The following is a 14,549-nucleotide window of genomic DNA, read 5'->3' on the forward strand; positions in this document are numbered from 1 at the left end:
ACATGACCAGTTTTCCCAGCACCGCTTATTGAGAGACTGTCTTTTCTCTATTGTGTATTTTTGCCTCCTTTGTCAAAGATAAAGTGCCCACAGGTGCATGGATTTATCTCCAAGCTTTCTATGTTTTCCATTGGTCTATATTTCTGTTTTTGTGCCAGTATCATATTGTCTTAATGACTGAAGCTTTGTAGTATAGTTTGAAGTCAGGAAGGTTGATTCCTCCAGCTCCATTCTTCTTTCTCAAAATCATTTAGCATTTAATATTTAGGGCTATGATTTAATTATTGTTTTCTTTTTGTCTCTTCTGCTTTTTCTTCATCTGTTCTTTTCTTGCCTTTTTAAAAATTATTTGAATACATCTTAAAATTACTTTTTGTCAGCTGGCCTTTATTTTATTTTTCTTGTTGTTCTAGGGATAACAATATATAAACCTCATTTTATACTGCTTTGCTGTATTGAGCTTTGCAGATACTGAATTTTTTTCAAATTGAAAGTTTGTGGCAACCCTGTGTTGAGCAAGTCTGCTGCTGCTACTGCTGCTAAGTCGCTTCAGTCGTGTCCGACTCCGTGCGACCCCATAGACGGCGGCCCACCAGGCTCCCCCGTCCCTGGGATTCTCCAGGCAAGAACACTGGAGTGGGTTGCCCTTTCCTTCTCCAATGCATGAAAGGGAAAAGTGAAAGTGAAGTCGCTCAGTCGTGTCCGACTCTTCGGAACCCCATGGTCTGCAGCCTACCAGGCTCTTCCATCCATGGGATTTTCCAGGCAAGAGTACTGGAGTGGGGTGCCACTGCCTTCTCCATGAGCAAGTCTATCAGCACCATATTTCCAACAGCATTTGTCCACTTCATGTCTCTATGTCATATTTTGATAATTTTCACAATATTTCAAACTTTTCCCTTATTATTATATTTATTATGGTGATCTACAGTTAGTGACCTTTTATGTTACTGAAAGTAGCTCTTTTACCCCTTTCCTGCTTGTCCATTTCTGCTCCCCTCTATAATTAAGAGTCTAATTATAGGAATGAGGTTACTAAGCAATTGAAACTAACTCCTGATTTAAGCTCTCCTGAATGCTGTACCATGCCTTGTCAAATCTGTTGATTCTTTTCCTATACAAAAAGAAAGAAGAACCAAGCAGTTACAAAATTACTAGCTCTCTACCCCCAACAGCCTCTTTAGCAATCCCGCAGGCAGATCATGAAGGCAAGATAACATCTGAAGAGTCAGTCAGTCTGCACTCAATGGAGAATGATGCAGAACCCAACATCCTACTTCAATGATTCACTGAGATTCTTTGCCCAACCCCATTTTTCCCTTTAAAAACTGTCATGGCTAAGCAGAATTTTTGGAGTTGGTTTCTGGACATGAGTCTACCTTCTGCCCAGATTGCTGCCTTTTATGATTAAAGCACCTTTCTTTTCTACTGACACTTGCTTCTCAAATTATTGGCTTATGAGCAGCAAGCAATCAAATCTGGGTTTGGTTACATTACTATTACAAAAAGATATCAACTCACTAAAGGTTCAGATAATGATTTGCATTTCTTGGCAATAAAATATTTTTTAATTAAGGTGTATATGTTGTTTTTTAGACATAATGCTATTAACACATTTTATAGACTACAGTAGTATAAAAAAATCTTCAGATGCACTAGGAAGTCAAAAAAAATTATGTTGTTCACTTTATTGTAGTACTCGCTTTATTGCAGTGGTCTAGAACCAAACCATGAAATTCCAGATGTTCAAGCTGGATTTAGAAAAGGCAGAGGAACCAGAGATCAAACTGCCAACATCTGCTGGATCATCGAAAAAGCAAGAGAGTTCCAGGAAAGCATCTACTTCTGTTTTATTGACTATGCCAACGCCTTTGACTGGGTGGATCACAACTGTGGAAAATTCTTTAAGAGATGGAATACCAGACCACCTGAACTGCCTCCTGAGAAATCTGTATGCAGGTCAAGAAGCAACAGTTAGGACTGGATATGGAACAACTGACTGGTTCCAAATCAGGAAAGGAGTACGTCAAGGCTGTATATTGTCACCCTGCTTATTTAACTTATATGCAGAGTACATCATGAGAAATGCTGGGCTTGATGAAGCACAAGCTGGAATCAAGATTGCCGGGAGAAATATCAATAACCTCAGATATGCAGATGACTCCACCCTTATGGCAGAAAGCAAAGAAGAACTAAAGAGCCTCTTGATGAAAGTTAAAGAGGAGAGTGAAAAAGTTGGCTTAAAGCTCAACATTCAGAAAACAAAGAAGATGGCATCTGGTCCCATCACTTCATGGCAAATAGATGGGGAAACAATGGAAACAGTGACAGACATTTTGGGGGTGGGGCTCCAAAATCACTGCAGATGGTCACTGCAGCCATGAAATTAAAACATGCTTGCTCCTTGGAAGAAAAGCTATGATAAACCTAGATAGCATATTAAAAAGCAGAGACATTACTTTGCCAACAAAGGTCCATCTAGTCAAGGCTATGGCTTTTCCAGTAGTCATGTATGGATGCGAGAGTTGGACTATAAAGAAAGCTGAGCACTGAAGAATTGATGCTTTTGAATTGTAGTGTTGGAGAAGACTCTTGAGAGTCCCTTGGACTGCAAGGAGATCCAACTAGTCCATCCTAAAGGAAATCAGTCTTGAATACTCATTGGAAGGACTGATGCTGAAAGTCCAATACTTTGGCCACCTGATGCAAAGAACTGACTCACTGGAAAAGACCCTGATGCTGGGAGGGATTGGGGGCAGAAGGAGAAGGGGACAACAGAGGATGAGATGGTTGGATGGCATCACCAACTCAATGGACATAAGTCTGAGTAAACTCCAGGAGTTGGTGATGGACAGAGAAGCTTGGTGTGCTGCAGTCCATGGAGTCGTAAAGAGTCGGACACGACTGAGCAACTGAACTGAACTGAGGATCAAACCTGCAATATTTCCAAGCTTACCAGTATCCTTAACTTTTCACACTTAGAATTAATATCATACCACTTCACACAAAAAAATGTAGAAACCTTGCATCCATATAAGTCCATCTAAACATCCCACTTCGTACTATGTGTCATTTGCATCCTATCCACATACATTATAAATCCCACAGATGATGTTATAATATCTCATAAAACAGTCATTTCTATTTTTAATAAATTAAAAATAAAAAGTAGTTACTTATATTTACTCCAATATTTACCACTTCTGATGCTCTTCTTTTCTTCTTGAGGGTCCAAATGTCTGTTATCATTTCCTTTCTACCTGTAGAACTTCTTTTAGAATAGCTTGTATTGCATATCTGATGCTAATGAATTTGTTCAGCTTTCTTTGATATCAGAATATCTTTATTTTATCTTTATTCTTGAAGGAAATTTTTATTTGATATAAAATTCTTGGTTGATAACTTCTTCCCCAGCATTTTAAAGATGTCATTCCACTGTCTCTAGCCTCCACAGTTTCTAATGGAAGTCATCAAGATGAGTCGCCAGTCCAGGTTCGATGCATGATACTGGATGATTGGGGCTGGTGCACTGTGACGACCCAGAGGGATGGTATGGGGAGGGAGGAGGGAGGAGGGTTCAGGATGGGGAACACGTGTATACCTGTGGCGGATTCATGTTGATATATGGCAAAACCAATACAATATTGTAAAGTTAAAAAATAAAATAAAATAAAATTTTAAAAAAAGAGCTAATCATTGTTCCCTGTATTTAACGTCATTTTTCTCTGCTGCTTTCTAGATTTCCTCTTTACCGTAGGCTTTTAGAAATTCAATTACAGTGTATCTAAGCAGTACTTTCTTATATTTATTCTGCTTGGATTTCACTGAGGTTTTCTTGAATCTGTAAATTTATGTCTTCACCCAAGTTGGGGAAATTTTTGACCATTATTTCTTCAAAAGTTTTTCTACCCATTATCTCTCCTTGCCTTCTGGGATTCCAATTAAAAATATATTAGAAAGCTTGTTATAGCTCCACAAATTCTTAAGTCTCTGTTTCTTCACTTCTGTCATTTTCTATTCTTCTTCACATTGGGTAATTTTAAGTTCTCTCTGGCTCTTTGCTGTTATCCTCATTCTGCTATTAAGCTCTTGAAGTGAATTCTTATTTAAAACACTGTCTTCTTTTAGTTTTAAAATTTAAATTTGGTATTTTTATGGTTTGTATTTCTCTGCTGAGATTCCTTATCCTTTCATTCATTACAAACATATTTTCTTTACCTCATTTCCCCCTAAATTATAGTTACAGTCCTTGTTTTAGTCTTTGTTTGCTAATTCCAATATCCGGGGCATATTGGAGTTGTTATCTGCTGATGGCTTTTTCTCTTGAGAATGGGTAATATCTCCTCATTCTTCACCTTTGGATGGTATTCTGGACCTTCTGGATTCTGTTTCTGAAGACCATTGATATTTTTGTCTTAGCAGGAAATTACCTTGGTTGGACTAAAACTATAAACTCAAATCTAAGTTCAGCACCCTATCCTTAGGAAGCTTCTAGTTTGCTCTGCAACTGTATGGTTCAGAGGCCAGTCAGAGAATTTATACACAGAACTTGAGAACCTGGGGCTATATCAATCTAGTTCTCCCTGGGATTCATTTTTCATTTTCCAGCAGCTATGCTTGCCCTAAATGCTGCAATCTGGTTATTCTAGCCAGAAACAGTGTAGTTTTTCTGTCAGAATTTTAGTCATTAAATGCATCACTCACTTTATCTGCCCTAAAGCTGATAACCATTTTTTTAAAAGAAAGAAAGAAAAAAAATTAAAAGAAAATTCTCTTCATTTTGGTTCTCTTCCAGGTTTTGTCTCCCTTCTACAATCTTTCTGGGACCTTCAGATAGTTGAGTTACATATTTTGTTCAGAATGTATTATGGCTGTCTGCAAGAAGGTCTTTTGGTTAGGAGCTTATTCAGCCACACCAGAAGAAGTTTTAGTTTTTAATAGAGGATGTAACCCATTTATTATATTTCCTGTCATGGACATGCCTGATTGTGTTCCATGCTTTTTATTCTTTTTTTCTGCTGTTTCTTCTGCTTTCTAGCTTTTGCTTTAAGAAATATTTTTACTTTGATCCCTTGTCTTTTCTAGCAATTTGAAAAGTAGAAGGGGTATCTTAAATTCTAATATACTTGACAATATATATATTATTTTTTCCCTAGTTATCAGTGCCACAAATATTGACACTATCACTTAGGATCTGTAAACTCTCTATTTAAGGGGAACAAAATTTACAAATAAATAAGCAAGCAGAAACTACAAATATTCACTTAACCTTAATTCACTGTTATGATCAATTTTCTTATTTCCAACACTTCTTTTTAATAAATTCACATTTTAAGACCTCTTTCTTCCAGAGGACTCACTTTTTAAAAAAATCTTTTCATTCTTTATTCTCTTTCTGCACACTACCAGAGCTTTATAAGTGGTTTCCCCTCATCACTGATTTCATTTTCTATAGTTTCAATTCTACACTTCAGTGTTTCTAATACTGATTTTAACTGATTTAATTTAAAACCCCTTTATCACATGTTGCTTTTTTTAATTTCATCTGAATTCTTAGTAAAAAGGTTTCAACCCATTTGTTTGTCTTCTCTCAGCTTCAGATCAGATCAGTCGCTCAGTCGTGTCCGACTCTTTGCGACCCCATGAATCGCAGCACGCCAGGCCTCCCTGTCCATCACCAACTCCCAGAGTTCACTCAGATTCACGTCCATCGAGTCAGTGATGCCATCCAGCCATCTCATCCTCTGTCGTCCCCTTCTCCTCCTGCCCCCAATCCCTCCCAGCATCAGAGTCTTTTCCAATGAGTCAACTCTTCACATGGGGTGGCCAAAGTACTGGAGTTTCAGCTTTAGCATCATTCCTTCCAAAGAAATCCCAGGGCTGATCTCCTTCAGAATGGACTGGTTGGATCTCCTTGCAGTCCAAGGGACTCTCAAGAGTCTTCTCCAACACCACAGTTCAAAAGCATCAATTCTTCGGTGCTCAGCTTAGATCTTCTATGTTACAGAGTCTATGTTTCCCTTATTTTTAAAGAATACAAAACAATCTTATAATGCTTGCTTCTCTTTCCTACTTATTGTTCCCATATTAAAGTATTTTCTATTTACATAACCTTGAAAAAGGAGTTGTATGACTAATCTTCAAGAGCTCCTGTAACCTAAGATATATGGTGATTCCTCTTTCCCTATCCACCTAGTCGTTCTTATAATATTTCAGTCTGTACTATAGTTCACTGTTAAAAAGTGATAACTGACATCCTTGGCTTGTTCATTCTTGTAGTAGATATACCACAATGTTTCCAGGAAGCATACTTCTGTCTTTTGAACTGATATACATATATTTGGTATCATATTAAGAAACTCTCCATCTATTTATATGTCATGGTGTGATTACATCAAGATGCTGAATTTTGTCAAGTGCTCTTTTATGCTTTTATGGAGAACGTCAATGGATTTTTTTCTCCCTAGAAGTATTGTGTGTGTGTGTGCTTAGTTGCTCAGTCATGTCTGACTCTTTACAACCCCATGGACTGTAGCCTACCAGGCTCCTCTGTCCATGGGGATTCTCCAGACAAGAATACTGGAGTGGATTACCATCACCTCCTCCAGGGGATCTTTCCCACCCAGGGATCGAACCTAGGTGTCCCACATTGAAGGCAGATTCTTTACTGTCTGAGCAACCTGGGAAGACCCCCTAGAAGTATTAATATGATAAATTACATGAGCATGTGTGTGTGTGTGCATGTACCAACTTCCCAGTGATATCCAGTCTTTTATTTACTACAAACAGATTGGCTTGAGTAAGAATCACACAGTGTTGTTGCCTGATAATCTAAATAACACAGGATTATTCTTGGACATTGTAAGGCTATCTATAGTATTTTCATTATAATAAATAGTGAATTAAAAACTAAAAAGTCCAAGAGACTTCCCTGGTGGTGGTCAGCTGGATAAGAATTCGCCTGCCAATGCAGAGGACACAGGTTCGACCCCTGGTCCAAAAAGATTCCACATGCGGTGGAACACCTAAGCCCTGTGCGGCACGACTACTGAGCCCGTGCTCTAGGGCCTGCAAGTCCCAACTGCTGGGCCTGTGTGCCACAACCGCTGAAGCCCACACACCTAGCCCCTGTGCTCCACCGGGGAAGCCGCCACAATGAGATGCCCTTGCGCTGCAAACAACAGTAGCAGCCCCAGCTCACTACAACTAGAGACAGCCCGTGTTCAGCAATGAAGACTCAGCAGCAGCAAAAATAAACAAACAAATAAGAAACTAGAAGTCCACAATGCATTCCTCAAACAAGGGATTTTTTTCTTTTAGCACTTTTTGTTTTACTGTCAAAAAGCATAGCCATTTCAACTTGCATACTGTTTTTCTCTACAAAAATATATTCGTATTTTTGATTGAACAAGTTCTTACGTTTAATTATTAATTTCAATTTAATTAACTTAATCTACCAATCTATTATTAATTTGTTCTTAGAGTCTCCATGCACTTAATCTATAGTATTGCTTTTTCCTACTAGAATATCATGAAATTAACAAAATTTTGTTAGAAAGTGAGTAGCATATATATGATATTTTAATTTTTGTTTCTGGCTCTTCTAATGATCTGACAGTATCATCTTCAAAATGTAAAAATAGGTCTATTTGTACATGAGCATTTGTACATGTACATTTGTATTTACCTAAATGACAAAAATGCTAAATAAATCATTAACTTGAGAGTTTATAAAAGTAAGAAACTGAATATAAACTAAAATAGATATATTTTATCTAAAAACTTCCCAGCAATTTCCTATTCCTGTGGATCCTCTCTGCTTCAAGAATCTTAACCAGATTACCCTAGAAAATGTAAAACAGCACTCCATATGTTGTGTTACAAATAGTTAAAATACATTAAACATATTTTGAGTTTACAAGAAAGTAGAAAAATCCCTGCAGACCAGTAAACACTCAGGAAGCCAAAAGCCAAAGTAGTAATCATGAGCTGACACTGGTTTGAGATTTTAACAACTATGCGGTGTAGACAATGAGGCCATCGACCTGAGCAAGGCAGGACTTAGAAGGGAGGACTAGAAAAAACAGCGACACACAGGCAGTCACTCTTTGGTACCTTATTCCCTTCACCCCTCAAGTATCACTTCCCTTTCTTTACTTGTACTGGACTTTCCCAGACTACTACCTCCAGAGCTATTTTCTCTTCCAAGTTCCTAAATTCTGGCCTTGCTTTTACTGGCTAACAATTATTTTCTATTAAAATTAAAGGTTTCTAATCACTTTCTATTAAAATTAATAACATTTATCTACAAATTGACAATAAAGGTATAACTGTAATTTCTACCAACAACCTTTATTCTTAATTGATGCATTCTAACAAGAAATGGAGGGGATAAGATGAATGATGTGGAAGAAAGTTAAGCATAGCAGCTAAAGATAACAGAGGGGGGAAAAATACAGTGTTCTTCTCCTAGGCAGTATCTTCTGGACTTCTAGCCTCCAGATTATTCTGTCTTTATTGAATAAAGGCACTACCACCTACCCAGTTGTATGAGCCAGAAATTTAGAAATTGTCCTTTCCTTTTCCTCAATATCCAACCTATAACCAGGTGATACCCATTTTACTTCTTAACTATTTTTCAAATCTATCCTCTCTGTATCCTATATCAAGTTTTCTCAACCTCATATCTATTGATATTTTAGGCTTGATAGTTCTCAGTTTTGGGGGGGGGCATCCCTGTACACCACAGGATGTTTTGGCAGAATTTCTGACTTCTATGAGATGCCAGTAGCAGCACCAACTCCTCCTTACTGCCGGGTGGTGACAATCAAAGATATCTCTAACATTGCCAAATACCTCCTGGTTTGCAAAATACCCCCCAAGATGAGATCACTGCCTTATACCAAGTTATTATCATTTCTTGTTATTATCATATATTGTATATATAGCAATAACCTACTAGAGTGTCTCCCTGAATCCACCATATTACTGTACCCCATCCTATAACCCATTCTCCATACTATAACCAGAGTGGTATTCCAAATCCAATCTTACCAGTCCCTACTAAAAGCACTTTAGTGGCTTCCCATTTCTCTTATAATAAAATCCAAAATCCTTATTACTGCTTTATAAGGTCCGAGCTCTCACTTCTCCAGATTCATCCTGTACCTCACTGTATACTACTTCCCCTTCACTGGTGTATTCCAGCCACATTGGCTAGCTTTCAGTTCCTCAAACAGGTCATTCTCTCTCCAATCACTGCGCTTTGCTTCAACCCTCTGCCAAGAAGGTTCTTCTCCCACCTCGCATAACACTCTGAGAATAAGCAGAAGCTATTTTGAAAATAATAATAAGTATCCGGGGGCTAGAAATTAACAGCAGTAACCTAAAGAAAAAGTTGAATGCATTCTGATGGCTGGAAAAGAGGACATACTATACCTGGGATGGGGTAGAAAAAGATCAGTGATGACCAACAAGAAGGAAAGATAGAGGACAGTGTGTCAAAAGAGTCACAACCTACATTCTAGCCTCTGTTCTGTCACTCACTGTCCATGTGATTTCTTTTTAATCTATAAACAGGAAAACTAACTTTTTTGTTGTCCAATTCTATGAGGTTTAACAGATGTAACCACCAGTACAATCGGGATACAAAACAGTTCCAAACTCCCCCTCAAATTCTCTGGTGCTGGCCTTTTGTAGTCAAACACCTTATCACTCCAGGCCCCTGGCAACCACCGACCCATTCTTTGTCCTACACATTTAACTTTTCCTGACATTCAAACTTAATCTTCCTAAGTCTTGTTTCTTCAGTCATGAAGAAACACACACACACACCAGCAGGAGATGGCATATATATATAACATATATACCATCTTCTTTATATTAAAATAGTAAGCTACTTATGATGACTGATTGTCTGCCATGGTTAAAAAACCTGGTGTATGCTAAGCATCCCATCTAGATTCATATTTAGAAAAGGCTTTCTTTAAATTTGTGGCTAATGCCCGATTTTTGGAATCCTGCATCTTGGACCTTCGGTCTCCTCCATAGGGACGGCTCCATCTCGGATTTCTATGTGCTACCTTAGTGGGCCTATAACTTTGTTTACTCCTACAAAGCTATGAGCTCCAGAATGTTCCTAACCTCTCCTGTGGTTGGCCTTCCTCAGTTTACACACTGCAGTAGCTTGAGCAGCCACTGGCAATTTTCTTCTCAACAGTCTTTGCTTGGGGAGTCATTCTAAGCTTGTTCATGCACCTTGCTTTTTATGAACATAGCTTATCCTGAATGCCTAAAGGTAATACTGAAGATACTATTAAGTCAACAAGTCGCAGGAGTAGAGTCAAGCCTTCTGTCCCCATTGATGATCTAATATGAAAAAACTTATTGCCTTGTCTCATAGGGCTATTACACTAGTAAATCACAAGAATGAGATACAGAACATTATAAGGATTTTAATAAATGCATCTGAAAAATCATTCATAATTCTCTATAGTATAACAGATTATGTATAACTATAATTGTTTGAATAACTAGATCTTAAGGTATTGATGAACTAATTAATGTTTCCCTAAAATAAGGCATCTTATGGTATACAAGAAGAGTCTAAACTTGGCCTAACCCTTCTGCTGCTGCTGCTGCTGCTGCTAAGTCGCTTCAGTCGTGTCCGACTCTGTTCGACCCCATAGATGGCAGCCCACCAGGCTTCCCCGTCCTTGGGATTCTCCTGGCAAGAACATTGGAGTGGGTTGCCATTTCCTTCTCTGATGCATGAAAGTGAAAAGTGAAAGTGAAGTCGCTCAGTCTTGTCCGACTCCTAGCGACCCCATGGACTGCAGCCTATCAGGCTCCTCTGTCCATGGGATTTTCCAGGCAAGAGTACTGGAGTGGGGTGCCATTGCCTTCTCCGGCCTAACCCTATTTATATATTTTAATTAATGAACAGCTGAAGATATAGAGGCCCAATTACTAAGCTTATAAATGTCATAGCTAGTAGGGGTAGCTAAAAATAATGTTAGAATCATACTTCAAAAATATCAACATAAATCAATAATATGGAAAAACATAGACAAATTAATAAGCTGAAACAGGAAGAAAAAAGAGATCAACTACAAAAATAGAGAAAGAGAGAGACCTAGTTTGACAGCAGCTCACACAGTAATATCTGGGCATATTAGTAGATTACAAATTCTCTATAAGTCATTAATGTGACATGACAATTAAAAAAAAAAAAAAACAGAACCAAAAACTCACACCACTACATTGCTCTTTTCAGGTTCAGTGATGAGCTCCATGTCACCAATTCCAATGATCAACTCTCAACCTCATTTTTCACCTCCTAGCAGCATTTAACAAAGGTGATCATCCATCTTTTTTGTACCGCTTCCCTTTTCCTTGTTCAACATACTCTTGGCTCTCCTACTCATTGGCTGCTCTTACCAGCTTCCTTTAGGACAGATGACTCCCAAATTTCTATCTCCAGTCCAAACCTTTCCTTGAAATCCAAATTTATATGCATCTGTCTCATAAACAATAGACACCCCAGAACCCTACGTCTACCTCCCTTCTCAAATTAGCTTTTCCTATAGTCTTTCCCATTACAATAAACAGCCAAGTTACCCTTCCAATTGCTCAGGTCATAATCTTTGAGCCATTCTTGATCTTTTTTTTTAATAACCCATATTCATTCTATCATTAAATCCTTTTGACTGCCTGCAAAACCTGACTACTCTCACCACCTTCACTGCTCCGTCATCTGCCCTCAGGATTGTTACGGTCATCTTCTAAATGGTCTCCCTACTTCCAACCTTGAAACCTCACTCCCACAATCTATTCTCAATACTGCAGAGAGAACCTTTAAAAATACACATTTACTCAATATTCATTCTAAGCCTATTTACTGAGATCCAATTATGTGCAAGGCATTATTTCAGGTGCTTAAAATATATATATATGTGAAAAGAAGAGGTAAAAGTTGTTGCTCTCTTAAAGCTTTTGCATCCTGGAAGAGCACAGATAATAAACTATAAATACAGTAAAATAAATAAATAAATGAAGTACATGGTAGATCCATAAATGCTACACGAAAAAAACAGAGCAGGTAAGAAGAAGCAGTGCCAGGGGAAATGGGATGGTTTGTAGATTCAAATGGGAAATGAGTCTAGGTGTCATTGGCAAAATAACCTTTGAGCAAAGACCTGAAAGAGGAAAGGACTTAATCATGCAGATATCTGGTATAACAGCATTCCAGTCGGATGTTAACATTCAGTTCAGTTCAGTTGCTCAGTCATGTCCGATTCTTTGCGACCCCATGAATCGCAGCAGGCCAGGCCTCCCTGTCCATCACCAACTCCCGGAGTTTACCCAAACTCATGTCCATCAAGTCGGTGATGCTATCCAGCCATCTCATCCTCTGTCGTCCCCTTCTCCTCCTGCCCACAATCCCTCCCAGCATCAGAGTCTTTTCCAATTAGTCAACTCTTCACATGAAGTGGCCAAAGTATTGGAGTTTCAGCTTTAACATCAGTCCTTTAAAAGAACACTCAGGACTGATCTCCTTTAGAATGGACTGGTTGGATCTCCTTGCAGTCCAAGGGACTCTCAAGAGTCTTCTCCAACACCACAGTTCAAAAGCATCAATTCTTTGGTGCTCAGCTTTCTTCACAGTCCAACTTTCACATCCATACATGACCACAGGAAAAACCATAGCCTTGACTAGACGGACCTTTGTTGGCAAAGTAATGTCTCTGCTTTTGAATATGCTATCTAGGTTGGTCATAACTTTCCTTCCAAAGAGTAAGCGTCTTTTAATTTCATGGCTGCAATCACCATCTACAGTGATTTTGGAGTGCAAAAAAATAAAGTCTGACACTGTTTCCACTGTTTCCCCATCTATTTCCCATGAAGTGATAGGACCAGATGCCATGATCTTAGTGTTCTGAATGTTGAGCTTTAAGCCAACTTTTTCACTCTCCTCTTTCACTTTCATCAAGAGGCTCTTTAGTTTCTCTTCACTTTCTGCCATAAAGGTGGTGTCATCTGCATATCTGAGGTTATTGATATTTCTCCCGGCAATCTTGATTCCAGCTTGTGTTTCATCCAGCCCAGCGTTTCTCATGATGTACTCTGCATGTAAGTTAAATAAGGCTGACAATATACAGCCTTGACATACTCCTTTTCCTATTTGGAACCAGTCTGTTGTTCCATGTCCAGTTCTAACTGTAGCTTCCTCACCTGCATATAAGTTTCTCAAGAGGCAGGTCAGATGGTCTGGTATTCCCATCTCTTTCAGAATTTTCCACAGTTTATTGTCATCCACACAGTCAACATTAAGAATACATAAAATACTATTTTTTGGTAGTATTCAACCTTCAATTGACCACATGATGGGCTGAAAGATACAAGATTTTAACTTGCTATTTTTATCTATATTTTCTTATATTTTAATTCTTAAACAATGTCCTAATAAGCCACAAGTGTTTTTTCAGAAATGATAAATGAAGTATCAGAAACCACTTATGCAGGCAAGCTTTAAGTCTTTTCCCAAGATTCAATTAGGAATTTTTCCTTTCATTTCACTGAGTTTCTTTCATGACCCATAAAAAGCAGTTAGAAAGGCCAGTATTTTTAATATGCATATCGAATACTCAGAGAAAAACTGCAAGTGTGTCAAACACAGGAGATCACCTGGATTTAGCATGCTAAAACATTTTCAAATACAAATACCGACTGATTTTTCAAATTAAGTTAGCTATAAAACTTAGGATAAAACTAAGTCATCAGATTTATTAACATAATAAAATGAGTACAAAATTATGAATTTTTAAAAGCTTATTCATTCCCACCTAATTGGATAAGACTAGCACAATGTTTGTTTTTACCTTCCGGTGGCCTGTTGGATGTTGCCACAACGACGACCCCATTTTTGAACAGATTTTCAAAAAGCTGTTTCAGAATCATGGCATCAGCAATGTCAGTGACCTATGGACAGCAACACACTTGTTTTATTTTAATTTTACTTCTGCTCTAACAAATTTGTTAATGGCTCATCTTTTTTTTTTTTTTAATATGGAAGTGAATTCCAAGAGAAAAATTCTAATTATCATGAAGAAAAGAGTAGATAATTAAAAGCATGGAAGACTGTAGTCAGTTAAACTTGACTCTTCTTTTTTGCAAGCCTATCATTTCTACACAAATTATCAAATGATTCTATGTTAACTTCTTTCATAGAACTACAGGTGGAAAGCACAGATAATTGTCCTAAACATTTAGGAAATCTAACTAATTAGAACTAACATAACCAACTCCCCCCTCATACTCCCACCTCCTACTCCCATTACAGCCTCTCTCTCCAAATAAAGAGGAGAGAGGAAAAAAGAGAAAAAAAAAAACACAGGCTGTTTGAGATTTCTAACACCTTTCTGGCAAAGGTCCTTGAAAAGGTGACTTTAAATGGTCATGGGACTTTAGAAATAAGGACAAGTAGCCTGTGAGACAAAATCAGCTGCTGTTGAAAATAGAATGATATGACATAGATACTATTGTGCAAT

The 14,549-nt window shown here is 38.0% G+C and overlaps 1 protein-coding gene across 1 annotated transcript in view; it reads right to left on the bottom strand.

Annotated features, from left to right (window-relative positions):
- Positions 1 to 14,549, bottom strand: part of AFG1L (AFG1 like ATPase) — a 194,900-nt gene that overhangs the window by 112,900 nt on the left and 67,451 nt on the right. The window contains exon 6 of the mRNA XM_027551271.1: positions 13,881 to 13,980. Within this exon, the coding sequence (XP_027407072.1) occupies positions 13,881 to 13,980 (100 nt within the window). The remainder of the gene's footprint in view (positions 1 to 13,880; positions 13,981 to 14,549) is intronic.

The sequence above is a fragment of the Bos indicus x Bos taurus genome, chromosome 9 (genome assembly GCF_003369695.1).
Source record: "Bos indicus x Bos taurus breed Angus x Brahman F1 hybrid chromosome 9, Bos_hybrid_MaternalHap_v2.0, whole genome shotgun sequence".
Classification (NCBI taxonomy): Eukaryota; Metazoa; Chordata; class Mammalia; order Artiodactyla; family Bovidae; genus Bos; species Bos indicus x Bos taurus.